Source organism: Hemiscyllium ocellatum, chromosome 8 (genome assembly GCF_020745735.1).
Source record: "Hemiscyllium ocellatum isolate sHemOce1 chromosome 8, sHemOce1.pat.X.cur, whole genome shotgun sequence".
NCBI classification, from domain to species: Eukaryota; Metazoa; Chordata; class Chondrichthyes; order Orectolobiformes; family Hemiscylliidae; genus Hemiscyllium; species Hemiscyllium ocellatum.
Window position 1 is genome coordinate 36562860 of NC_083408.1, and position 27657 is coordinate 36590516.

A 27657-nucleotide genomic window follows, 5' to 3' on the forward strand; every position below is an offset into this window, starting at 1 on the left:
AAAGGGGGTGTAGTGGTAGTCTGGCGCACTGATCTCTACACCGCCGAAGCCAAACGCCAACTCGAGGACACCTCTCCCTACTGCCCCCTCGACCATTACCCCCATCACCAAACCATCATCTCCCAGACCATACAGAACCTCATCAACCTCAGGAGATCTCCCACCCACAGCTTCCAACCTCAGTCCAGGAACTCCACACTGCCCGGTTCTACCTCCTTCCCAAGATCTACAAGCCTGACCATCCCGGCTGACCCATTGTCTCAGCATGCTCCTGCCCCACTGAACTCATCTCTACCTACCTCGACAGTGTCCTAGCCCCCAGTCCAGGAACTCCCCACATGCGTTCGAGACACCACCCAGGCCCTCCACCTCCTCCAAGACTTCCGTTTCCCCGGCCCCCAATGCCTCATCTTCACCATGGAATTCCAATCCCTCTACACCTCCATCCACCAGGACCAGGGCCTCCAAGCCCTCCAATTTTTCCTCTACAGATGTCCCCAACAGTACCCTTCCACCGACACTCTCATTCGTTTGGCTGAACTGATCCTCACCCTTAACAATCTCTCCTTCGAATCCTCCCACTTCCTCCAGACCAAAGGGGTAGCCATGGGCACACATATGGACCCCAGCTATGCCTGTCTCTTTGTTGGCTACGTAGAACAGTTGATCTTCCGTAATTACACCGGCACCACTCCCCACCTCTTCCTCCGCTACATTGATGACTGCATTGGCGCCACCTCGTGCTCCCATGAGGAGATTGAGCAATTCATCAACTCCACCAACACATTCCACCCTTACCTTAAATTTACCTGGACCATCTCTGACACCTCCTTCCCCTTCCTGGACCTCTCCATCTCCATTAATGACGATCGACTTGACACTGACATTTTTTACAAACCCACCGACTCTCACAGCTACCTGGATTACACCTCTTCCCACCCTACCTCTTGCAAAAATGGTTTTACATTTTCTGGACACACTTTCTGTCATAGCTGACAATATCAGACATTGGATGCATAAAGATGTGGATGTGGAAAAACAGAAACAGCTGGTGATGGGGGAAACCAAAGGGCTAACCCATCCACAGCCAGATACTGGTGGAACTCCACTAGGATCATCCAGGGGTGTCCAAACCGAAGATGTTGGTGAGAGGTCATATCTGGTGACCAGGAATGCATGCGGCCATAGTCGCATTGGTGGGGCAGTGCCCAGAGTGCTAACCAGGACAAAAATTACTGCCAGCAGATCCCCCACATTTGTGGAGATGGCCAGGTCAACCCTGGAAATGGTTACATAGAGTCATAGAGATGTATAGCATGGAAACAGACCTTCAGTCCAACTCATCCACGCTGACCAAATATCCTAACTTAATCTAGTCACACATGGCCCACATTTCTCTAAACCATTTCTGTTCATATAGCCTTCCAGATGCATTTTAAATATGGTAATTATACCAGCCTCCATCACTTCCTCTGGCAGGTAATTCCATACACGTACCACCCTCTGCGTGAAAACGTTGCCCCTTAGGTCCTTTATTTATCTTTCCCCTCTCACCCTGAACCTAAGCCCTTTAGTTTGGACTCCTCCACTCCAGGGAAAATACCTTGTCTGTTTATCCTATCCATGCCCATCATCACTTTTTAAACATCTATGAGGTCACCCCTCAGCCTCTGACGCTCCAAGAAAAACAGCCCCAGCCTGTTCAGCTTCTCCGGATAGCTCAAATCCTCCAACCCTGGCAACATCCTTGTAAATCTTTTCTGAACCCTTTCATGTTTCACAACATCTCTCCAGTAGAAAGGAGACCAGAATTGCATGCAATATTCCAACAGTGGCCTAACCAATGTCCTGTACAGCCGCAACATGACCTCCCAACTCCTGTACTCAATACTCTGACCAATAAAGGAAAGCATACCAATAGCCGCCTTCACTATCCTATCTACCTTCGACTCCACTTTCAAGAAACAATGAACCTGCACTCCAAGGTCTCTTTGTTCAGCAACACTTCCTTGGAACTTTTCATTAAGTGTAGAAGTCCTGCTCTGATTTGCTTTCTCAAAATGCAGCATCTCGCATTTATTTAAATTAAACTCCATCTGCCACTCCTCAGCCTATTGGCCCATCTGATCAAGATCCCGCTGTACTCCAGGGAGCCTTCTTCACTGTCCACTACACCTCCAATTTTGGTGTCGTCTGCAAACTTACTAACTATACCTCCTATGTTCACATCCAAATCATTTATATAAATGATGAAAAGTAGTGGACCCAGCACCGATCCTTGTGGCACTCCACTGGTCACAGGCCTCCAGTCTGAAAAACAACCCTCCACCACCACCCTCTGTCTTCTATCTTTGAACCAGTTCTATATTCAAATGACTAGTTCTCCCTGTATTCCATGAGATCTAATCTTGCCAACCAGTCTCCCATGGGGAACCTTGTCGAATGCCTTACTGAAGTCCATATAGATCATGTCTCCCAGTCTGCCTTCATCATTCCTCTTTGTTACTTCTTCAAAAAACTCAATCAAATTCGTGAGACATTATTTCCCATGAACAAAGCCATGTTGACTATTCCTAATCAGTCCTTGCCTTTCCAAATGCATGTAAATCCTGTCCCTCAGGATTCCCTCCAACAATTTGCCCTCCACTGATGCTAGGCTCACTCGTCTATAGTTCCCTGGCTTTTCCTTATCACTTTTCATAAATAGTGACACTACGTTAGCCACCCTCCAGCCTTCTAGCACCTCACCTGTGATTATTGATAATATAAATATCTTAACAAGGGGCTCAGCAATCACTTCCCTAGCTTCCCACAGTTTTCTAGGGCACACCTGTTCGGGTTCTGGGGATTTATCCACTTTTATGCATTTCAAGACATCCAGCACCACTTCCTCTGTAATATTGATGTTTTTCAAGATGTCACCATCTACTTCCCTACATTTTATATCTTTCATGTCTTTTTCCACAGTAAATACTGATGCAAAATACTTTTTAGTATCTCCCCTAACCCCTGCAGCTACACACAAATGCCACCTTGCTGATCTTTGAGGGGTCCTATTTTCTCCCTAGCTACCTTTTTGTCTTTCATGTATTCATAGAATCCCTTTGGATTCTCCTTAACTCTATTTGCCAAAGATATCTCATGTCCCCTTTTTGCCCTCCTGATTTCCCTCTTAAGTATACTCCTACTGCCTTTAAACTCTTCTAGTGACTCACTCGATCTATCCTGTCTATGCCTGTTATATGTTTCCTTCTTTTTCTTAACCAAACCCTCAAATTCTGTAGTCATCCAGCATTCCCTATACCTACCAGCCTTCCCTTTCACCCTAACAGGAATATACTTTCTCTGGATTCTCGTTATCTCATTTCTGAAGACTTCCCATTTTCCAGCCGTTCCTTTACCTGCGAACATCTGTCCCCAGTCAGCTTTTGAAAGCTCTTGCCTAATACCAGCAAAATTAGCCTTTCTCCAGTTTAGAACTTCAACTTTTAGATTCGGTCTATCTTTTTCCATTGCTATGTTAAATCTAATAGAATTATGGTCACTGGCCCCAAAGTGCTCCCCCACTGACACCTCAGTCACCTATCCTGCCTGATTTCCCAAGAGTAGGTCAAGTGTTGCACCTTCTCTAGTACTGAATCAGAAATTTTTCTTGTACACACTTAACAAATGGATATTGGCTTGCTCACTGAGCTGGGAGGTTCGTTTCAGATGTTTCCTCATCATACTAAGTAACATCATCAGTGAGCCTCCAACTAAAGCACTTGTGGTATGGTCCGCTTTCTATTTATGTGTTTAGATTCTCTTGGAGTGGTGATATCATTTCCAGTGGTGATGCCATTTCCTGTTCTTTTTCTCAGGGAGTGGTTAATGGGATCCAAGTCAATGTGTTTGTTGATAGAGTGCCAGTTGGAATGTCATGTTTCGAGGAATTCTCGTGCATGTCTCTGTTTGGCTTGTCCTAGGATGAATGTGTTATCCCAGACGAAGTGGTGTCCTTCCTCATCTGTATGTAAAGATACGAGTGAGAGTGAGTCATTCCTTTTGTGGATAGTTGATGTTCATGTATCCTGGTGGCTAGTTTTCTACCCGTTTGTCCAATGTAGTGTTTGTTACAGTTCTTGCAAGGTATTTTGTAAATTACATTAATTTTGCTTGTTGTCTGTATACAGTCTTTCAAGTTCTTCTAGCTCTGAGTAAGTCTACATCCAGAATCTCAATCTGAGCTTCAAATCTTCTCAAAACTTGCTAACACTTAAATTTCTCTCCATCTAAATCCTTAACACTATGGCCAGTTCCACTGTTTGGAAAGTTTAAAAACTCCTGCCATAACCACCCTATTAATCTTACAGATCACTGAAATCTCCTTACAAATTTTTTTATTAATTTTCTGCTGACTATTGGAGGGGTGGGGGTGTGGGGGGCAGGGTAGAAATCGACTAAGCAAGTCCTTGTTCTTAGTCATTGTGGATGCCCACAGTGGCTAGATGTGCATAGAGTTCATTTCTGAAACGGGGATGATGATAGAAAAACCGTGAGCATCTTTCACGATACACAGAATCCCAGGAGTGTTAGTCACAGACAATGGCACATCGTTTACCAGCAGGGAGTTTGAGTATTTCCTAAAGTCGAATGATATTTGACATATAAGGACAGTTTAATATCATTCATCATCAAATGGTCTGGCCAAAAGAGCAGTGCAAAATTTGAAGGCAGTCTTTAAAGAAGCAGCCTACAGCCTCCGTAGTTACCAAACTGTCCCGGTTCCTACTTGATTATCAGACCACACCTCATGCAACTACAGGGAGAGCTCCAGCAGAGTTACTAGTGGAGAGAAGCCTGCGCACCAGGTTAAACCTGATCTTCTGAGTTCTTGGGGTGGTGGGGGGTGGGGGTGGGGGGGGGGGGGGTGGGAAAGAGTGAAATAGCATCAGGAACTCCAGTGCCGGACACAAGACTCCACTAAGTGAGGAGACAGTTTCCTTTTAGAGATAAAATTTGGTGTTGGACCCAAGCCTTGCATGGGTAAGAGGCATGATCAACACAAGGTATGATCCAGTGGCGTTTAAAGTTCAGGTAGGTGCGACGGTCCTGAACAAACACATGGACCATGAGAAAGCTACAAACCTGCAAATGAGGGGGGGGGGGGGAAACAAAAACATATCCAGCCACTTGACTGCCTTTCCAGTTATTCCAGAAGTGTGTGTTGAAGATATCTCAGAATCTGAGATGGACACAGTGGATGTCACTATCTTAACACTTGAAGCAGAGAATTAATTTCTTCTGAGACACTCCAGGTGCAAAAGGCGAGCTACTGTGTGTTACACACTGGCCTTATCAGATGCTGGGTTGGTGGAACTTGACCCAGTGCTAACTCGCCCCATACAAAAAAAAAGGACCCGTCCTACGTCCTCAGACTCAGACATGGAGGAATGCAGTGATTGGAACGAAGTCAGCCATCGATATCATATTGTTAACCTGGTTGAATCAGGGAGCCCTGGCTGATATATCGCAGGAGTGCGATTGCTTGCCCCTCTTCCGCGGTTACATTAGAGCCCGGGTGTCTCTGGAGAAGGAGCACGCGGTGTCCACCAACACCCCTGGAGTTGTTCAGGGAGAGGTGGGTACCACAGGGAGTGGAGTGCATTATTTCCCCCTCCAACTCTATTTTGATTTAATCCCTGCCCTCCCCTTCACTGTTTGATCACACAGCATTATCCTTTGATGTGAAGGGCACTGCTCATCACCGGCCACTCGGGTAAGAGAGAAAAAATAAACAAACAGGAATGTCAGACTTCCTGTTAACTCAGAGCTGGACCAGTGTGTGTGAAACACTGCCCTCTTGATTGCTTCAGAAGGGGAAACTAATTCTGGGACCATCTGGCCCACAGCCAGTATGGGGGGGGGGGGTGGGGGGGGAGAAAGAGGAGGAGGGAGGAGGAGTGGGGGGGAGAGAAGGGAGGAGGGGGGGAGAGAAGGGAGGGGGGGGGAGAAAAGGGAGGGGGGGGGAGAAAAGGGAGGAGGGGGGAGAAAAGGGAGGAGGGGGGAGAAAAGGGAGGAGGGGGAAAAAAGGGAGGAGGGGGAAAAAAGGGAGGAGGGGGGAGAAAAGGGAGGAGGGGGGGAGAAAAGGGAGGAGGGGGGGAGAAAAGGGAGGGGGGGAGAAGAGTGGAGGAGGCGGGGGGAGAGTGGAGGAGGTTCAGCTGCTCCAACCCTGGCTGCAACCCCGACCCCCTTCAGGCACCTGACTAAACGCCTGAGGGTCAAGGCCGGTCCCCACCCCAACAAGACATCGAGGCCTGCAGTAAGGCCATGGCAAGTGTGATCGGCCCACTGGCCATCGTCCCTGCGGCCAGGATATACGGGAAGGCTGTCTTTTTCCTCAAGACCGAGCAGGTGGTCCACCTGGCCGTGGAGAGTGGGCTCACTGTGGGTGGGACACATTTGCCAGTCGACCCTCTGGAGGTTACGGCCCAGAGAGTCGTGACCTCCAATGCTCTTCCCTTCATTGCTAGTGAGCTCCTTCTTCCCCTCTCTTCAACACCTTGGGGGAGATCTGCTCGGGTGTCCAACCGCTCCTGCTTGGTCTCAAGGATCCTGCCCTCCAGCACATATACTCCTTCCGACACCAGGTGTTCATTTGCCTGGCCCAGGAGGAGGTCAGCAAGGGCTCTTTTACCCTCCTCCACAAGGGCACAGCCTACCACATCTTCTGGACATCAGATGGTGCCACCTGTGCCACAAGGTGGGGCACATAAAAAAAACTGCCCCACCAAGGCGGCCACCCAGCCCAGACGAATGGCTGAGGGTGGCACCCACCACACCCACTCTCCCTCCTCCAAAGTCAACACCACAAGCCCTGGCAGCAGGGGCTAAGCCAGAGGCTTCCAATGCCTCAGCCTCTGGCAAGGAGGGGGGATAAGCGTCCGGCTGGACAGAAGGTGGTATGAGACCCAATATGCCAGGCCTGCCCACATGGAGATCACTCTATCACCTTCCCCACAACGGACCCACAACCTACCCCACCCCAGCATGACAATGCCCTTGCAGCTGTGCCAGCATCACCCCAGCACGGGAACCCTGACCCCCAAATCCGTACCTGATCCCAGACCTGCTGCACCCACTGACCCCACACTCAACCCCCACCCCGCTACAGAACCCCTGGGGCTTCAACGCCTGCTCCTGCTGCTACAACACCTGGCCCAGGAGTCCCTGAGCCCAAGTCCCACCATACCCTGGCACTAACCTGGAGGGAAACCATCACTACCTTCCCTCATGCAGCAGCTATGTCTCTAGGCTTCGCTGAGGGAACTGGGCCCCTCCATCACCTGATAAGCCAGGGGCAGGGCAGGAAGTGACACAACTGGCTGTCCTTACCCTGGCCACACCCCCTGCCTCCCCCAGCCAATAGTATTCTGGGAAAAGCTGGTGGGGGGGACCTCAGGCCCCATGACCACCAAGGCATGTGGGGAGGGGAAGGCCTATAAATCCCCTTCTCCCCTCTCTTTGGGGAAGAGGTGCTAGTCTTTGGGGGGAGGGAAGATAGTCTAGCAGTGTGCTGCTCCTCTCCAGGGGATGAGCCTATGGTGTCTCTTGCCTGTTCTGTACCATGGCCTGGCCTGCCCAGCCCAAACCCCAGGGGCTATAGCAGGATCTGCTGCTGTAATTCCAATGGCCCCTGGGGAGGACTTTAAAAACCCCACGGGCTGTGGTGCAGGTGACAACAGTGAACTGTCTGCTGGGTTGTTGAGCAGTGGAGGGGAAGAAGGTGTTATCCTCACTCCTCCTTCCCAGACTGTGTTTTCCTGGGGGCCTTGGCTATGGGGACGACGTTTTTCCCCGAGGAGCTGGGTGCCCTGATGTTGGGAGAGGAGTGGGGTCCTGAGCCTCTGCTGCCTGACAACCTGAACTCAGGGCATTCTGGGAAGGGGTGTGCTGAGGAAGGTACTGCCAGTGAACCTGGTGGTGGGGTTGCTGGGGGCTTGTGGCCAGTTGGCAGTGTCGGACTAGCCCCCACTCTCGGTGGGAGAGGAGTCCGTGACTGAGGACAACTTCCCAGAAGAGGGTTCGGGATTGGTGGTGGACGTTGGGGATGATGTGGAGTCTATCTCCAGTGACGTCTTTGAGTCCCAGGTGCTCCCCACCGATCTCTCCCTCATCCTCTCAAGGAACTCCGGGAGTTTGTTGAGGGAACTCGGAGTCGCCCAACTGGTGCTGAAGCTCCTTTTGAGAGAGTGTACTGGTCGGCCCCAGCTGCTCGCCAGGCACCTGGGCTCGATGCCAATGAGCGGTAGCGAGTCAGGAACTTCCTGGGGGCACTCCTGATGAGGGTGAGGGACTTCTGTGCCCCTCCCTCATCCTCCCAGTAAATGTATATAGTTTGTAACTGTACTGGTGGTGGTTGCACAATGCTTCTGACATGAAGACAACTATAGCCAGCCTCAACATCAACGGCAGCAGGGAGTCACAGTGCAGATTCCAGACCCCCTCAGTCCTTCAGGATGGGAGGTATGCGGTGTGCTTCCTGCAAGAAACCCGCACTACCCCGGGAGACGAAGCCACCTGGCTCCTGGAGTGGCGAGGGGGGGGGGGGGGTCTACATGAGTCACCTCACCCGCAGATCTGGTGGGGTGGCTATCTTGTTGGCCCTACATTTTCAGCCGGAGATCTTGGGGTTTACGAAGCCAGTGCCAGGCCTTTTGCTTCACCTGATGGTTCGGCTGGGGGGCACGGTGCTTCACTTGGTGAACGTCTATGCTCCCCTGGCCGGGCCGAGGCAAGCGAGCCTCTTCGGAGAAGGGTCCACTCATCTCTCCTCCATCAACAAGAGCCTTTGGTCGTCCTTGGAGGAGATTTTAACTGCGTCCTCGAGGACAGGGACCACGGCGGTGCCCACACTGGTTGGGCGTCAGGGAGGAGGTTGGGGGGCTTGGTCAAGTCCTTCGACCTGGTGGACATCTGGCGGAATCTCCATCTTGACTCCATCGCCTTTACCTTCGCCGGAGTGTCCAGAATCGACCGGCTGTACATTTTGCGGGTGTACGCCTCCTGTTTCCCGATGGCCTCCATACGGCAGGTGTCGTGCACGGACCATCATCTGGTGTGGGCGGAACGCCTTCCGTTCGGCACCAGGCTCGACTCCGTGTACTGGCACTTTAACAACCCGCTGCTAGAGGACGAGCGGTTCCAGGACTCGTTCCGTTGTTTCTGGGCCAGCTAGAGATGGAGGCGGGGAAGCTTCCCCTCCCTGAGGCTATGGTGGGACGTGGGCAAGGCTCACGTCTGCGTCTTCTGTCAGGGATACGCGAGGGGGTCGACAAAGAGGCGGAAATCCAGGATCGGGGAGTTGGAGAGGGAGATGCTCCACCTGGAGTCACGCCTCGGTCAGCCCGACGCGGACCCGGCCCTGCGCGGGGTGTACGAAGAGAAGAAGGCCGCGCTCCGGGAGCTGCAGCTTGTCAGGGCTTGGGGTGCGTACGTGAGGTCGCGGCTCCAGCTCCTCCAGGACCTGGACCGCGGCTCCCCCTTCATCTACTTGCTGGAAAAAAGGCATGGCACCCATCAGCAGCTCCTTGTGCTGCTGGCTGATGACGGGTCCCTCGTCTCAGATCCGGAGGGAATCAGGGCCCATGTCCGATCCTATTACACGGCCCTGTTCTCTCCGGATCCGTCCAGCGAGGATGCTCGCAGAGCTCTGTGGGAGGAACTGCCGCAGCTCGGCCCGGAGGAAGCCGGAAGGTTCGACGCTCCCGTCACATTAGAGGAGCTGACCGGCTCACGAGGGGCAAATCCCCGGGGCTGGATGGGCTGACTGTGGAGTTCTCCAGGGCATTCTGGGACGTCCTGGGGAGCGACTACGCACAAGTCCTGGGGGAGTGTCTAAATGCCAGAGAGCTGCCCCTTTCTTGGCGCAAGACGATCACTTGTCCTGCTGCCCAAGAACGGGGACTTTCGTTCTTTGAAGAACTGGCGTCCGGTCTCCCTCCTCAGCACGGACTACAAAATCTTTGCCAGGGTGTTGTCTTCTCACCTGGCTTCCGTGCTGGCCCACATGATTCACCGGACCAGTCCTACACGGTCCCGGGCCGGAGGATACATGACATCATCCACCTGGGCCGGGACCTGATCCATTTCTGTCGACGGGCTGGTCTGCCGAGCGCCTTCCTGTCTCTCGACCAGGAGAAGGCATTCGACAGGGTCGATCACAAATACCTGCTCGGGACTCTGCGGGCATTCGGGTTCGGGATGCAGTTCATCGCCCAGATCCGACTATTGTACACTGGTTAAAGTGTCTGGTTAAAGTTAACGGGTCCCTGAAGGCGCCCCTTCGCTTCGGGCGAGGAGTGCGTCAAGGCTGCCCCCTGTCCGGCCAGCTGTATTCCCTGTGCCTGGAGCCTTTCCTGCGTCTCTTGCGGAGGAGGTTGTCGGGGCTGGTTCTGCATGGCGCGGGCACGGGGGTGGTCCTCTCGGCCTACACTGATGTGCTTCTCCCTCTCACTGACCTGGGGCGGATGTGCGAGTGCCAGGCCGTGTACTCGGCAGCGTCTTCCGCCAGGATCAACTGGGCCAAATGTTCCGGACTACTGGTCGGTCCGTGGGTGGACTCCCTGCCGGAGGAGTTTCGGGGGTTCAGCTGGAGTACCACCCATCTCCTCTACCTGGGGGTCTACCTCAGCCCGACCGAGGAATCCTGGCCGGCCAACTGGCAGGAGCTGGAGGCCAAAGTCTCTGCTCACCTAGGCCACTGGACAGGACTGCTCTGAGTGCTATCCGGAGTCAAGTGCCGGTCATAAACCAGCTGGTGGCTGCCATGATATGGTACCGGCTGGTCACTTTGGTCCCTCCTCCTGGCTTTGTCACTGACATCCAGAGAATGTTGGTCGACTTCTTCTGGGACAAAAAAGATGCACTGGGTCGCTGCGCAGATTCTGACTCTCCCTATTGAGCAGGGCGGTCAGTCGCACCCAGGTCGCAACGTTCCACCTTCAGACCTTGCAGCGATACCTTTTACGTCGAGCCTCCTCCCTAGGTGGTGTGCCCTGGCGATGTATTTTTTCTGCCAGGTGCGTAACTTCAACGACGACACGCAGCTCCTGTTCGTCGACCGTGACAGTTTGGAGGTCGCCCTCAAGGTGTTGCCTGTCTTTTACCAGGACCTGATCACTGTCTGGAACATGGTCGAATCGCGCCGCGCCTACCCTCCGGCAGGAGTAGTGGCTGTCGTCGGGGAGCCATTGCTCAGGAATCCGCACTTCCGTACTCGCGGGTTGGAGTGGCTATCAGCGGGGAGGGCTGTGGTGGCAAGGGAGACTAGGGTCGGGAACGTGCTGGGAGCCTAGGCTGGATGCTGCCACAGGACATAACGAGCAGGGCAGTGTTAGACGTCCGGTACATGGCCACTACCATCCGGTGCCTTAAAACAGCGGTGCTCGGACCCGACACAGTGCACCAGGAGGAGGATGCTCAGGTGCGTGGAGGAATCCTATCCATGCTCACCCCTGCCCGGATGGAATTTCACATTGGCCCCACGGTCCCATACTTCCTGCGGGAGCCTGTGCCCCACAACCTGAGCCGCCTCCAGAATTTTAACTTTGTCTCTTTTTTAAGGACAAAGGCAGGCCCTGTATCAACTGCTGTAGCACACCGTCCACCTCTTCTCCCTCATCCACCGCCCGGACACACCTTGGCATGGCCGTTTGCCACCGAACGGTGGGGATCCCCAGTGGAGGGCTCTCGATGCGGGAGTCCTCCTCCTTTCTCTCGGGGGTCTAGGGTGGAGGGTTCTGCACACAGTTGTACCCTTGTTCTGTGGTGCTGTGGAGTCTGTGGACCATGTGTATATTGGTGTGGGCACTTGCACTCCCTCTTTTTGATTTTCTTTAAAAACCTCTCCTCTGCTTTCTGATGCACTTCAGTCCCACGCTCCTGATCTTCGGGCACCCGATACAGAGGAGGGAGGGCAGGTTTGAAGACCTCCTCATGGGTCTGCTCCTGGGCCTGGCCAAAGTGGCCATAAACAGGTCCAGGCAGCAGGCCGTGGAGGGAGTTGTTAGGGCCGACTGCCTGCCCCTCTTCTGCAGTTATTTTAGAACCCAGGTGTCTCTGGAAAAGGAGCACGCGGTGTCCACCAACACCCTGGGGTTGTTCAGGGAGAGGTGGGCACCGCAGGGAGTGGAGTGCATTATTGTGATTTAATCCCTGCTCTCCCCTTCACTGTTTGATCACACAACATTGCCCTTTGTGAAGGGCACTGCTTGTCACTGGTCACTTGGGTGTTTCTTTCTTCCTGGTGGTGGAAAATTGAATAAAGATTTGTGCACCTTGTGTCTTTCACTATCTCACACCCGCACACACACAAAAAAGGAAGAAAACAAAAGGAAAAAAAACACATTTTAAAAAAAAACAGTGTCAGATTTCCTGTTAACTCAGAGCTGGATCAGTCTCAGGACTCTCCATATGTAAATAAAGGGGGACTTGGTGATGGGATACTGGCCTTGTGCAGTTATTTCAGAAACGAGAAATAGGACCAGGCCAATTAGCCTTTTGAGACTATGCGCCACTTTTCAGTTGGACCGATCTAAATCTCAACTTTATACACTCACAGTGATTCTTTCTGGAAACACACAGCATATCAAACAGCATTTCTGGGGAAATTAACTAGAAGCTTTTATTTTATGTTCCAAATTAAATACTTTGTGTCAGAACCGGTGAAATGAATGGTTTTTAAGCAGGTCTGGGTTCAGGGTGATAGAGCATATGAAGGTTAAAGAGGCCTAAAATATCTAACACTGCTGAAATCTAGTACCTGAGACATTTTTGATAACTCTTATCAAACGTGTAAAAGGGCATAAAGCAACTTATTGCAGGACTGGTGATTTCCTGAACGGAATCAAACATGTCCTATGCTTCACAGATTTATACTGACTTGCTTTTGGCAGTTGATATTAGGTTTATTGGTCTGATTACTGACTTGAGTAATTTCCCCATAATTGATAATACACTGACATATCTGTGGGTAGCTGGTTCCTCCTGCTGCACCCCCCCCCCCCCCCCCCCCCCCCCACCATTGTAAGTAATGAAGTGGCATTGGTAAATAATTGAATCTATTGATCTTTTAAAAATTCCGACATGTCTTTTTCCCATGTCTTTTTCAAAAAAAAACTCTGGCAGAAAGCATCAGATTATAGAAGTTTTTGTCCTTTGGACCCCTGTTAATATCCCTGTGTAAACCGATTAAGCTCACTTCCCTGATTTGTTTTTATGATATGGAGATGCCGGTGTTGGACTGGGGTGTACAAAGTTAAAAATCACACAACACCAGGTTATAGTCCAACAGATTTAATTGGAAGCACACTAGCTTTTGGAGTGACATTCCTTCATCACCTGATGAAGAATTGTTGCTCCGAAAGCTAGTGTGCTTCCAATTAAATCTGTTGGACTATAACCTGGTACCGTGTGATTTGTTTTTAGGTTGTCTGGTACTATGGATGTTGTTGTCGTTGTCTTCTGTTGTGAAAACAGGTGCAAAGTGCTTGATTAACGAGGCTGCCATTTTCTCCTTCCCCAACCCACTTTCATCTGCATCCATTTTTACTGGGACATGGAAACACCGCCCTCTGACTCCAAGCGAGAACATCACCATGACAACTTGAGACCTCCTCTCCCTAGTATCTGTTATGATACGATCACAACATTTTTCTGAAGCCTAACATTGTCTTTCCTGATGATGTATTGGAAGAAATATGCTGGTGTGCAGTTTTTGTGTGTCTGTCTTTGCATGTAAATGTTGAAGAAATTCTTTATGCTCTTACTTAGAGGCAAATAACTTTTAAATCCTTCATTGTGGCCATATTTCTTTGCCCTTCTTCCTTCACTGTCTGGGTGAGTTCAAGCCCCGTTCTGGAGATAGGAGCTTATATCCTATACTTTCTCTTTAGTGTGATATTTAGAAATGTGGCATTCTTTGCATGAGATGTAAAGTCAAGATCCTGTTAGCTTTCACAGTTCAAATTAAAATACTTCTCAGGATGATAAACCAAAGCTCTGGTCATGTATCTCTGTTGGTGGCGTTTGCTGCGTGCAAATTGGTCGCTGCAATTCCTACATCACAACAGTGAATACTTGGCAAATAATAACACAGGCATGTGTCTGTTACACACTTTAACATGTTGTCAGGTTGTAAAAGTTGTTCCTTGTTGAAAGTTTTTTTTCTTTTTTAAGGCCACGGGCCCTGACCAGAAACTCTCCTTTACTATTGTAACCTTGCTCTTGTCTCTCTCTTCAGTTTCACTCTCTACGTTTTGTTTCCGCAGAAACTTGTCCCAAACTCAATGCTCCAAATAACGGAAAGAAGTTTGGAAGCAGATATTTAGTTGGCCATGAGGTACACTTTGCCTGCGATCCTGGTTTTGTCTTAGTGGGATCAAACACCAGGGTGTGCCTCAAAGATAAGACGTGGAGTGGACAACTCCCTTTCTGCAAAAGTAAGTCTGCAGCACTAAATAAATATTTAAAGAATAAATACTTGTAATGCAAGCCAGAAACATTGCGTGCCACTACTGGTTTAAAGCACTCACTGCTGGTGTGTCCGCAATATAATTATACATTGTTTCTGCTGAAGAACTCCAACCCAGAGGCTCACAGCAGACTAATTCCTTTATAATGGTAGAAGAACTTATTTTGACATTAGTTCAAAGGCATTTGTTGAGCTGACATAACCCATTTTATTACATAGACTTGCAAGCACCAACCACTTTGATAATTAATAATAACTGTAACTTCTTAAGTGTTCAATCTTCTTGGATTACATTGTGAAGGTGATATTTTGGTAAACTTGTGCGTTCCATTACAGTATCTCACTTCACGAACCCTCTAATTACAGTAATCACCTTTATAGAATTGAATAACAAGTTGTACTGGAGCAGAACCAAATCCACTAATGTTCATGATTGAACTGCTCTCTCTTACCCAGGTCAGCAGATGTGAATAAGTTACTTCATTTTATTCGCTGTGTATGTGTACAGGAGTTAACAAAGGGGCAAGTGTGTACAATGGTGGAGAGTGAGCACAATTTTCTTCAGCCAGTGTGCATATATGCAGGAGTCAACAGTGAAATATACAAGTGTTGTTTCATAAAGGAAAGACATAGTCACTTGGACCCACTTTGTAGACTGGTGATAATGAATAATACAAATCCCTGAATTAATACTGAGACAAATGTGTGATGTTTAAGAATAGAGAGGATTGTATTGATGTCTATTAAACTGACATGAGGAAAGTGAGTGGAGGTTTGATCAGGATGTTAAAAATACTAAAATAGGCAAGTTAACCAGAGACAGTTTTGACAAATGGATAGAAGATACCAAGTTTTAGCTGAAGACAGCTGGTGGTTTCAAGAAACGGTATTCTCCATCATGTGGAAGAGCATTGCACAACTAGTGCCTTTTAAAAAAAGTTATTCACGTGATGTGGGCATCACTAGCTAGACCCATCATTTATTGCCCAGAGGGCAGTTAAGAGGCAAGCACACTGCTGTGGGTCTGGAATCACATGTAGGCAAGACCAGGTAAGGATGGCAGATTTCTTCCATAAAGGCCACTTGTGAACCCGATTTTCTGACAATGGTCATCCTTAGCCTCCTACTTCCAGATATTTATTGAATTCAGATTCCACCATCTGTCCCAGTGGGATTCAAACCCAGGTCCCCAGAACATTACTGGGTCTCTGCATTAACAGTCCAGTGATAATACCACTAGGCCATCACCTCCTCAATCGCTGATTATAATTTGTCAAAAAAAGCAGGTGCTGGATAATTACGTGTAGTTTTGTTGAAGGATGCAAGAGATGAGAGAGAAAAATAAGATCAGTTTGGAAAACATGGGCCACGTAAAATTAGCTCCAAGGTATGCCTGAACACACAGAGAGCAAAATGATGACAGTAGAGTCCTCCAATTCTCACTAATATAATACTGTGACAATATCCGGAGAGGTACAGACAAAAGGCCATTTAGTCCATCCAGCCTAGCCCACACAATTGCGGTGCCTTGAGCATCACAATAATAGCGTCTGCCGTTCCAGATAACATCTGACCTTCTGACAAAGACAAAATACCAGATGCACCTCAGAATGGTTGTACAAATAATGTGAGAAATTCCTCTCCCAACCTTCTTTAGGTGATCAAAACTAGCCAAAGCAATCAGTCTGGCCCTGCCAGCAGGGGATGAGCTTTTCAATTCGATCCCACTCCTCAGTTGAGGGAATTCAATATATTAGCCTTCATTGCAATACTCACAATGCACAGGAGTGGTGGGTAGTTTTGCCCTTGTAATCTCCAAATTGCAGCTGGAAAAATTCAATCATGGGGTGACCAATCCCAGAAAGGTCATCCTCCAGACTAGGACGGAAGGTAACTATATCCTGCCACCATTCTGTTCTCAGGCCCGTTTGCTCCTGCGTTTGCTCAGGAGAGAGACATGATCTCTGCCTGAAGGAGTAAGTGTGGGCAGGAGATTGAAGACTGGGCCTTGCTGCTGTGGGAATGGGGGAGCGGAGAGATGCTTTGAAGCCATCACTCCACAGGGCCCGGCAAGGTGAGGGATGAGGGAGGCTGCAAGGAAACTGGGCGAGATGGAGAGGACACAAAGTAATTGAGGTGAACAGGGATGCTGCAAGGGGACTGGGTGGAGGGCCAAAGGAGGGCTGAGGGCGTGTGAAAGAATTAGGGCATGGTGATATGGAGAAATGGGAGGCCACAAAAGGATTGGTGGAGTTATGATGCGAGGATAAAAAGAGAGAGAGAGAGAGGAGGGCTTTAATAACTTTGTGGGTGAGAAGGAGGACGCTATAATGTTGGAGAAAGGGGAAAAGATGCCTGCAAAGAAGAGAGAACAATTTCAAACCTGTCAACAAAAGACATGCAGCTAGCTAGGACCTAAGAAGGCTGGAAATCACTGATGTAATGAACTATATGTGAATCAAACTGTTGTCTCTAGTTTAAGATTGAATTTATTTGAGGGCTACTCCAAAGGGAAGATTGTAGCTGATGGCATTGTAATGAACACTGTCCATTGTTGCATTTTTACATCTGGTATGCAGTAAAGGTGCCTGGTTAACACTCCAGCTTTGGCAGGAGTAGGTTAATGGCTTTTTGTGTGCAGAAGCACTTCATCAGTTACTATTGGGGAAGAAAGGTCAATTTATACTTGTCTTGTACCAATTTAAATACTGTAGTATCAAGGAAATTGATGCTTTTATTGACTTTTGTAACTTTAAATTCTGATAGGTTTATAATTATTGAGATTGCTGATGAATTCTCTGCTTCTGTGTAAGTCGAAATGTCCTTTATTTAAAAATAAATATACAGGAGATAATGTTACACTGTAACCCCATTACCTGTTAAAGGATTATGTGTGAATGAAAAAGTAGCCCCTAAAACCAAGTAATAGCCCTCAAGGGGATCCCTTACTATACAGATGTTGATGGCGAGGAGGGGTATATTTTTGCCCTGTTCAGAGAATGAACAGACCATCTGTTCCATGATTCTCTGAGGTATGTATTATCACTTCCTGCTTTATAATATACATCAGGCCTTGTATTGCCACGGTCAATGTCAAAGTGGTATGAATTGCTTTTGTTCACCTTGTGGTGAAGTTGGGGATGCTCCTACCTCAACCATGGGTTAAGATCCTAATCCAGAGCAAAGAATCCGCAACATTGGGTGAATCCCACTGTTGTAGTGTACTTTGTAAATGATCCCACACCGATCTGTCAAGAAGCTCAGAGAAGTTCTTTCTGATGTCCTGATCAATATTCATGTCTCAGACAGTATCACTAAACAAGATAATCTGGTAATTCTTCCATTGCTACTTGTGGGATCTTGCTGTGCACAAATCTGTTGCTTTCCCCTAAACTACAATAGCTAGAGATGCTACTCTTTCAAAACGCATCATGTATGTCCTAAGGGTGTGAAACTGAAGCATTTGTTTTGCACAAATTGCTGAGGTTTTAAAGACTGTGTTAAATGTATTCACCCCTGCCTGGGACTCTGTTGTGCACTGTCAAACCTAACAGAAAATTGCCGTTGGCACTTTCTTCAGAGCTGACTATGTTTCCTTGCCTGTGATATAGTTCTCAATTGTGTGTGTGTGTGTGTGTGTGTGTGTGTGTGTGTGTGTGTGTGTGTGTGTGTGTGTGTGTGTGTGTGTAATGGAAGGAGTGAGAATGGGCCACAGATCATTAGCAGCTCACGCCTTTGGCTGTACCACTCTCTTCTCTTGATCCCTGATGTTGTCTTGAGTCTCCACAGGCTTTTCTGTTCAAGATATCGCATCTACTCCTTAGACCATCCAGAGCTGCACCCCTCCACTGACTCCATGCAGTTGTGGTAGGATACCTGTCTGTGCTGGTGAATGGGTTCTGATGAGGGCTACACTTCACATCGTCCCAGTCTTAGTTGCCTATCATTTTCTGTTCTTGCTGATGTATGTTATGTGCATCAAGTACTTCCACAGCTACCTCTGTATTCCTCTCAAATCCTACAGCCCCTCCCAGATCTCAGGGTTCTTCCAGTTCTGGCCTTTTCTGTATCTCCAATTTTCTTTGCTCCTCCATTGTCAATTTATTCCTTCTTTTGACCTTTAATTATAGAATTCCCCTCTTAAAACCCCCTCACCTTTACCTCCTTTGTTAAACCTATCTTAACGTCTGCCCTAGTATCTCCTTCTGGGGCTGAGTGTGAAGGTTTCTTCTAGGAAGTGCCGCTGAGGGACCATTTCCTTCCGTAAAGGTGCTGTTTTAAGTGTAAATTGTTTGCCAGTTGCAGAGTACAATGCCACCTTCAAATCTAATACTGCCCATTGCTTACAATCTCTTCCTTCAGATATAAACGAGTGTGCCAGTAATCCCTGTGTCAATGGTGGAACCTGCGTGGATGATGTAAACCGATATGCCTGTCTCTGTCGAGCAGGCTGGGCTGGTTATAATTGCCACCTTACCTTAAACTCACGTAAGTCTTGCAAGATTGTAAAACCCCAGGACAGTGCTGATCCTAGAGGCTTGTGGGAAGAGAGCTGAGTGTATCACCCAGGCTGCTATCGAGTGTTGTACAGAGGCAGTGTGGTGTTGAATATGGGTCTGAAAGGGTTAATAGTGAGGAGAGCCGTAAAAAAACACTGGCTGTGATTGTATCAGATAAGGGTAGAACAGTTTAGGTCTCTTTCTCTCTTTCTTTCTCTCTTTCTTTCTCTCTCTCTTTCTTTCTCTCTCTCTTTCTCTCTCTCTTTCTCTTTCTTTCTTTCTCTCTCTCTCTCTCTTTCTCTCTCTCTCTCTTTTCCTCTCTCTCTCTTTCTCTCTCTCTCTCTCTCTCTTTCTCTCTCTCTTGATCCTAATATCTCCTCATAGCCTTTAACTATGTTGTTGTATCAAAATAACTTGCAACTAGTTGCTAATATGTAATAAACCATATCTTGCTAACTACAAGTTTGACCAAGGATACGGTCTTCCACCATTACACGGACTGCGTGACCACCAGACAAATAATTTGGTTTCCTACACTAGAATTTGGTAATCTTCATAAGCAGGAGCTCATACAATGTGGTGAGCTGGCATGTCCATACAACACGGTGAGCAGCAGTGTGAGATCTTCAGGGAAGTCTTCCTGTCATCTGCTGATACAGCTCAGTCAGCAGTAGGGAGGAGCTGAAGATTTAACATCCCTACAGAAGAAATCCTTGTGGTAGTCCTCACCAATGGAGAATACTCTGATGATTGGTATTGTGAACGTTTGTGGACTTGCACTTGAAGAGTTGTGGATGCCCATTTTTATTTTAGAGGTTAATGAAAGCACATTGGAACTTTTTATTTAATGAGACCTTTCTTAATAGTGGCACATCTTGTGATAATTTTTTTACTGGTGAGTCCCCTGTCTGGATTGAAGACCATTTCAGGTTGCGGTGCTTTTTAGACATTTGTTTTAGACATTGTTTGGAGCAGTAGGTGACCAACCTGTTGAAGAAGTAGAGCATCCCAGATTGACTGCCTCGGTTGTCCTCTTGAGCAGTGTCTAGAGGAATCCTCAATGCTGTTTCCTAGAAGGTTGCAGTTGTGAAGATCCCAGAGAGAAATACTTATGTTTAGTGTCACTTAGGACATCAGCCTTCTGCACACTTCGCACCTTAACCATTGTGCATTCAAGAACGAATCATTATTAGCCAAACATTCTTTTTCCCCCAAAGTGAATCTCTGCAGAAAGGGACAGAGAGTCATTTTTTTTCCTCCCTTTTCCTGGTGTGGTTACTTAAAAAGAGATATAAAAGGGTAGATATTTATACTTGCATGTTTTAAACTATGTGCAAATTAGCTTTTACACCTTTGTTAAATAAGCCTAATATTTTTCCAATGAATCTTTTCTTTGTTTATTAAAGAAACTGATAGACGTTGTTATTTTTAAAACCCAATGTAGACTTTTTTAAAAATCCAAATTATCATTGGAGTAACTGGATAAACCTCTAACTATATGTTTTGGTCAATGGATTTGTGGACTAAAGAGAGATAGAGGGTGCTTCTCTAGACTCTATCATAATAATGGTCAAAGCAATGTAGAGCTGGAGTGAAGTGCTGCAACAAGAGAGTTGGCTCTCTGCTTTGAGGGAAAGAGGAATTTATAACTCCAAAGCAAACACAGGTAAAGGTGTGAAATATATCTGTGGGAGCAGTCTGGAGTCTAAGTTCAAACATGCACTGAATACACATTGGAGGCTCAGAATAAAGATAGTACATCCTGCTGGGCCAGAGGAAACTTTAAAATGGCTCAGTAATCCATGGATATGTGTTGAAATTAATAAATAAATTACCGTGGCTCAGCTCAAACGAGTGAGAAGGCAGAGGAACAGTCGATCGCTGAAGAGCCTGTCAGGAAACAGGTAGAAAGTTTCAAAGGGCTAATGGAAAACTTAAACACAACTGGTTTCACTTTTATGTTGGTGTAAGAAATTTGTTTTGTATTGTCAACTTGTGACTGTACTGAGTTGTCATCTATGTTTTCCAACACTATCAACACTGAAGAGCCCTGAGACTGCAAAAGACAGTAAGAATTGTCAGGAAAAACATGCAGAGGTAACCAAGGAGCCATGTAACAAATGTGAACCGATTATATACAGTTGTTTGATAATGCAGAACTTGCTGGAACAAAGCATTTCTGTTGAAACTTTTTGTCTTGCACTCAAGGCAATTTGCAAGAATACCAATGACAAAAGAAAAAAAAACACATTTATACACTGAGTGGAAAATGCTAATTAGTTGGCAAATGGTCTCTTATTTTTAAAGATGATAGACACAACCTGCCTGTTTTATGTAATATAAAATTAAGAATTGTGGATGCTGGAAATCTGAGACGGAAAAAGAAATTGCTGGCAATACTCAACAGGTTTGGCAGCATCTAACATCCATGTTTGCTCCCCATACATGCTGCCAGACCTGCTGAGTTTCTCCAGCAATTTCTCTACCACCATATTCCTTCTATTTGTAAAGCATTGGACTCAGTGTATCTGGCATACTTGTATGTAAATATTTTCTCATCGACCTGTTCAGTGATGTTATTACATACCTCTAGAGCAGGTGGGACTTGAACTCAGGCCTCCTGGCTCAGAGATAGGGACACTACCACTACACTACAAGAACCCTTAAAAGTCTGTGCATTAAAGCTGATGAAACAGGTGGCAGACATTGTCTGGTTCGTTTCACTGGGTGAAATCATAATAAAACTGCCTTGTTGAAAACTTTAAACGAAACTCTGAAGATAATTCTCAATCATCATTAACATGGCAATACCTCTACCACTTGCAATCCATGATGATGTGTTGAAACCTCCATCAATATATTCATCCTTAATGGGAGAGGAATGGAGATATTGAGAAGGTACCAAAGGAGATCTGTTACAAAATGATTGTGACTTGGGAGAAGCCGAATGGAAATTTGGACAGAGGTATGGTCAATGCAGCACAGAGCAGGCTATCTCTGTGCTAATATGATTCATATGAAGTGCATTCTGGCCAGTGAATGTAAACCTGTGAGTAAGGATTTGAGGATCATCCTTGTTTCCCTATGAAGTTGTTGTACAGTGGGGTTTAGGGTCTGGCTTTGCCTCTCCTTTCCCCTGTAAGTTGGTGTTCCCTGTATACGGTTGTTCATGTTAACTGTTTGTTTGCAACTTGTACTGTTCCATAAAATTAAAAATAAATAAATAAATGAGTATGCCAGTCAGGAAAACATCAGCCCCATCAACATTGATCAACGTTTATGTTCAACATCTTACTAAAAACCTGTGCAAATTTGAGCTCAAAGGTGCCGATTGCGAGTGTTCGACCAGGACTCAATTTACCATTTCAGGTTCCATCATACCATTTGAAGCTGTTTGTCCCTGAATGACTTAGTCAAATTTATGTATGTTTCAACTAAAATCACCGAAAGCAGATTGTTTGGCTATCATCACATTGATGTTTGTTGGATCTTGCTGTGTGCAAAATAGCTGTCGTGTTTCTTACACTTCAGTGTGGCAATCTTGCAAAAAGGTATTTTGAACACAGAAAGATGTTTTGGGCCACCTTGAGATTGTGAAAGGTGCTATTCAAATGCAAATCTTTTTCTCAACCTTTCTGTCTTCTCACTTGAAATTTCTTCCTTTTCTCCCAAGCCTGCAGTGATATAATTTCCCAGGAGAGGCGAGTGAAGTTTGTACTTTATGACCTGTCTGCTGCCGTTAACGATTTGAGCTGATGAAGGTGCACAAAAGCTTTAACTTGGTTTGAAATCAGTGGAGCATTTTAAATGGGCTAGGTACTCAGCTGCCTGTAAAATAGCTGACGTGACCTAATACATTTCAGAGGTATCTTTGTGTTTGACAGGCATGGTGATGACATATAGTTGGCACAGTTTGCCGTATGCAGGTGGTTGCCCTATATAAATGTGGATGGTGTAAACGATGGGAACTGTAACTTGATGTGGGGCAGCGCTGAAAGAGAAGTGACTTGTACTATGCTCTGAGGTGATCGAAGACTTTGCTCTCATGCCTACTGGCATGCAATACTCACGAGGGAATTGATGTGAAACAGTGAGCTTAAACCAGGCTAAATCTACCACATGGTGTTAAGTTTGGGTAGGAACTGTTGGCTCTGACTGCTATTAGCAGCATGCACTGTGGGGATCTGGGAATGTTGCCAGGCTTATTTCACCTCAGGAATGCAAGTCCCGTCTAATTCTCACTCTCCTAATCACTTGGACTGATCCTGAGGTATCTCCAGTGACAATGGGACCCCTGTTTCCTTCAAAAACTCAGAACAAGCTCGCTGCTCAAGGGGCAGAGATCGACTAACAGCAACAAAGGAGGGAATGCAACAAGTGAATAGCACAGCGGACAGATGAATAGCTATGGCTTCTTGTCTCCCTGCCTCATTCTCTTATTGGTCGGTCATCCACATAGAAGAGGTACTCGGTGTTGGGTGCATTATGAGTCTGGGCCCAGCCCATTTCTGAAGATGTTTGGCTTTTTTTTGGAGGCAGCTCTGTGGAAAACCAAAAGCAGGTTACAAAATGAAGGCCAGTCAGTCAGCAGCTTGCATACATATCGCATCTTTCGGTTCCTCATACTCCAAAGCGCTTTACAGCTGGTTTATTGAGCATATTCATTGCTGTAACAGAGGAAAGCTGGCAGGAAATCTGAGCATAGCGGGTTCCCATAACGAGCAATAAAACAGTGATCAGGTTGGCATAGTGGCTCAGTGATTAGCACGGCCCTCTCACAGTGCCAGAGACTTGGGTTTAATTCCACCCTCGGGCGACTGTTTGTACATTCCCACCGTGTCTGCGTGGGTTTCCTCTGGGTGCTCCAGTTTCCTGCCACAGTCTGAAAATGTGTAGCTTAGGTGAATTGGCCATGCTAAATTGCCCATGGTGTCCAGGGATGTGCAAGCTAGGTGGATTTGCAGGTGGGATGGATTTGCAGTTGGAGTGGATTAGCCATGGATAATGCAGAGTTACAGGGTAGGTAGGGGGTTGGGTCTGGATCGGATGCTCTTCAGAGAGGTAGTGTGAACTTGATGGGCTGAATGGCCTGCTATCACATGTAGGGATTCTATGATCTAGGTCAACTGTTGCTTAAAGGATAATTATCAGCCAGGACACTGCTGTTTTGTGTGCGCGGGGGCATTTATTTATATATTTCCTTGTGGGATATGGGCATCTATTACCTTGACTGGCCTTGTGATGGCAGCAAACTGCCTTCCTGAACCACCCATAGTCCTCTGAGGAAAGGTGTTCACCTAAACTGTGTAATTGGGAAAGTCTGCAGATGGATATAGACAGGTTTAATGAGTGGGCCACATTTTCGCAGATGGAATGAAATGTTGGTAAACATTTTGGCAGGGAGGGAGCTAAGTCTCCACATGCCAGAGCCATGATAGCAGTCAAAACCTGGACAGACTTCCCTGCCTTTCACTCCAGTCTGTGCATGCCCTCTCCAAATCTGTCCTGGCTGATTCCAGCAGCACATCACCAACATGGTGCCCAGCATAGGCCTGGTGTCCAGCTGTTCTTAGTGTGTCAGAGACCCCAGCTGTCATTTTCTCCAAAAGCAGCTACCTATAATGTGCTGTCAGATTGTGACCCCTGAGCCTAATCTACAATGCAACTTGTTTGATAGACACCCATGTTCACTCCCTCTGCCATCAACGCTCAGTAGCAGCAGTGTGTACCATCTACAAGATGCACTGAGGAAGTTCACCAAAGATCCTCTGACAGCACCTTCCAAACCCACAACCACTTCCACCTAGAAGGACAAGGGCAGCAGATAGATGAGAACACCACCACCTTCAAGCCCCTCTCCAAACCATTCACCATCCTGACTTGGAAATATATCCTTCATTGTCGCTGGGTCAAAATCCTGAAATTCTCTCCCAAAGGGCATTGTGGGTCAACCCACATCAGGTGGACTGTGGCGGTTCAAGAAGGCAGCTCACCACCCTTTCTCAAGAGCAACCAGACGATAAATGCTGGCCAGTCATTGATGCCCACATCCCACAAATGAATAAAATAATATTGCTGTTCCTTCATGGTCACTGAGTGAAAATCCTGGAATATCCTCCCCAGTGGCATTGATGGTCTAACTACAACATGTGGACTGCAGTGGTTCAAGAAGGCAGCTCATCACCACCATCTCAAGGGAAACTAGAGACGGGCAATAAATGCAGGCTCACTGAGTGACGTCCACTGGATTCTAAAAATCCTTACTGCCAACAAAGGATTTTTGCCCTTTACGTGCAATTTTGGTCTCAGTATTTAAGGGAGAATTTGGAGGTAGTACAAGAAACATTCACTGAATTGATCTCTAGGAAAAGGCGTGGTCCAATATGAGAGGCTGAATACATTGGGTCTATATTCTTTGGCTTTTGGAAGAATGAGAGGCGACCTCACGAAGATGATTCTGAAGAGGGCTTAAGAGGGTAGAGGCTGAGAGAGCGCTAGTGCTTTAGAAATGAAAAACATGGGGGCACAGTGTCAGAATAAGAGGCTGATTATTCAGGACAGAGATGAGGAGAAATTGCTTCACTCAAAGGATTGTGGACATTTGGAATTCTTTAAGGTTATGGAGTCTGTACTTTGAATACACTTTAAGGCTGGGTTAGATTGAAATTTTGTTTCTAAGGGAATCAAGAGATATAGGGCACAGGCAGGAAAGTGAAGCCCAACATTAAATGGTGTCTGCATGGTCTAAGCTTGACTATGCTCTAATTTCTTGTATACTCGTATTTTCCCAGATATTTAAAATTAGTTTAAATTTGGGGCGGCATGGCGGCTCAGTGGTTAGCACTGCTGCCTCACAACACCAGGGTCCCAGGTTCAATTCCAGCTTTGGGCGACTGTCTGTATGGAGTTTGCACATTCTCTCCGTGTCCTGCGTGAGTTTCCTCTGGGTGCTCTGGTTTCCTCCCAGAGTCACCAAGATGTGTAGGTCAGGTAAATTGCCCATAGTGTTCGGTGCATTAGTCAGAGGGAAATCGGTCTGGGTGGGTTATTCTTCAGAGGGTCAGTGTGGGCTGGTTGGGCTGAAGGGCTACAGTTTCCACACTGTAGGGAATCTAATTCAATCTAGTTGCCTGGTTACTAATGCCCCAGACACTGGAACCAATTGCTCACTATGTCCTCTAGCAAGGTCCCTCATTCTTTTGAAAATGTATTTTTCAATCTGTCTTTGACCTTTTCCTTTCTGCCATTTTAGTCTCTCCAAATAATTGAAACAATTGCTCCCTATGTACTCTAGCGCGGTTCCTCATTATTTTGAAAATTTAGTTTGCAATCTGTCTTTAAACCTCTCTTTTCCACAAAGAAAAGAATGTACTTATTTTAGTCTCTCCAAATAACTGAGAAATGTTTTCCATTTTGGTAACTCTCCTCGCTTTGCCATCCTTTCCAAAGAATAGGACATGGATTTACACAGTTAATGGTAGGCTGCTGGGAGTGCTGTTGAACAGAAGGACTTAGGGGCTCAGGTACATAGCTTCTTGAAAGTGGCAGCACAAGTAAAGATGAAGAAGGTGTTTGGCATGCTAGCCTTCATTAGTCAGAACATTGACTAAAGCAGTTGGGATGTCATGTTGAACCTTTATGAGGTCCTGTTAATCCCACTTGTACAATTCTGGTCTCCATGCTACAGGAGAAAAGTCATTACTGACTGTGATGCTACATTGTCAAGGAACAGGGTTCAGATCAGTGTAAAACAATTGGTCTCCCTGCTGTAGGAAAGATGCTGTTAAACCTCTTGAAAGGGTTCAGGAAAGATGTACAAGAATGTTGCCAGGGTTGGAGGGTTTGCATTGTAGAGAGAAGCTGAAAAGTCTGGGGCTTTTTTTCCCTGGAGTATCGAGGCTGAGTGGTGACCTTGCAGAGGTTTATAAAATCGTGAGGGGGCGTAAATAAAGTGAAAAGCCCAGGTCTTTCTCCAAGGGTAGGAGAATCGAACACTAGAGGGCATAGGTTTAAGGCACGAGGGGAAAGATTTAAAAGGGAACTAAGGGGCAACTTTTCATGCGGAGGATGGTGTGCGTATGGAACAAACTGCCCAAGGAAGTGGTGGGGGCTGGTACAATTACAACATTTAAAAGAAATTTTGACAGGTACATAAATAGGAGAAGTTCAGAGGGATATGGGCCAAATGCATGCAAATAGGACTAGTTCAGTTTGGGATATCTGGTCAGCATGGATGAGTTGGACCGAAGGGCTTGTTTTCATGCTGTATCACTTGAGGACATAATCCTCCAGCTAAGGCCTAGTTGGTAATTTGTGAAGGTTTGGCATCAGTTTCATGCTTTTGTTTACTTTATCGCCACTTGTTTCTTGCACATGGCAGAGTGGACTACATCACAGAGTGACTCGTCCTTCAGTCACCAGCCACATTGCACAGAAGTCCAGGGCTCTCAACATTGCAGCTGCGAGTCAGGTTTCCGTCTCAGTGGGAAGGATGTTAGACAGTGTCGAGGTAAGGTGGGCTTCACTGTGAATGTGAATCTCTGCATGCAGCCCATTTCCGCAATATCCTTCTTCAAATCCGAAACTGACTACTATTATCCTTGATTACCCTCGCTTGAATTGATTTAACCTTCAATGTGATAAAAC

At 47.0% G+C, this 27657-nt stretch overlaps 1 protein-coding gene across 1 annotated transcript in view; it reads left to right on the forward strand.

Moving 5' to 3' along the window:
* The window catches only part of LOC132818115 (fibulin-7-like), a 136491-nt gene that overhangs the window by 96283 nt on the left and 12551 nt on the right, over positions 1-27657 (forward strand). The window contains exons 3-5 of the mRNA XM_060828812.1: positions 14310-14480; positions 18875-19000; positions 27392-27520. Coding sequence (XP_060684795.1) covers positions 14310-14480; positions 18875-19000; positions 27392-27520 — 426 coding nt within the window. The remainder of the gene's footprint in view (positions 1-14309; positions 14481-18874; positions 19001-27391; positions 27521-27657) is intronic.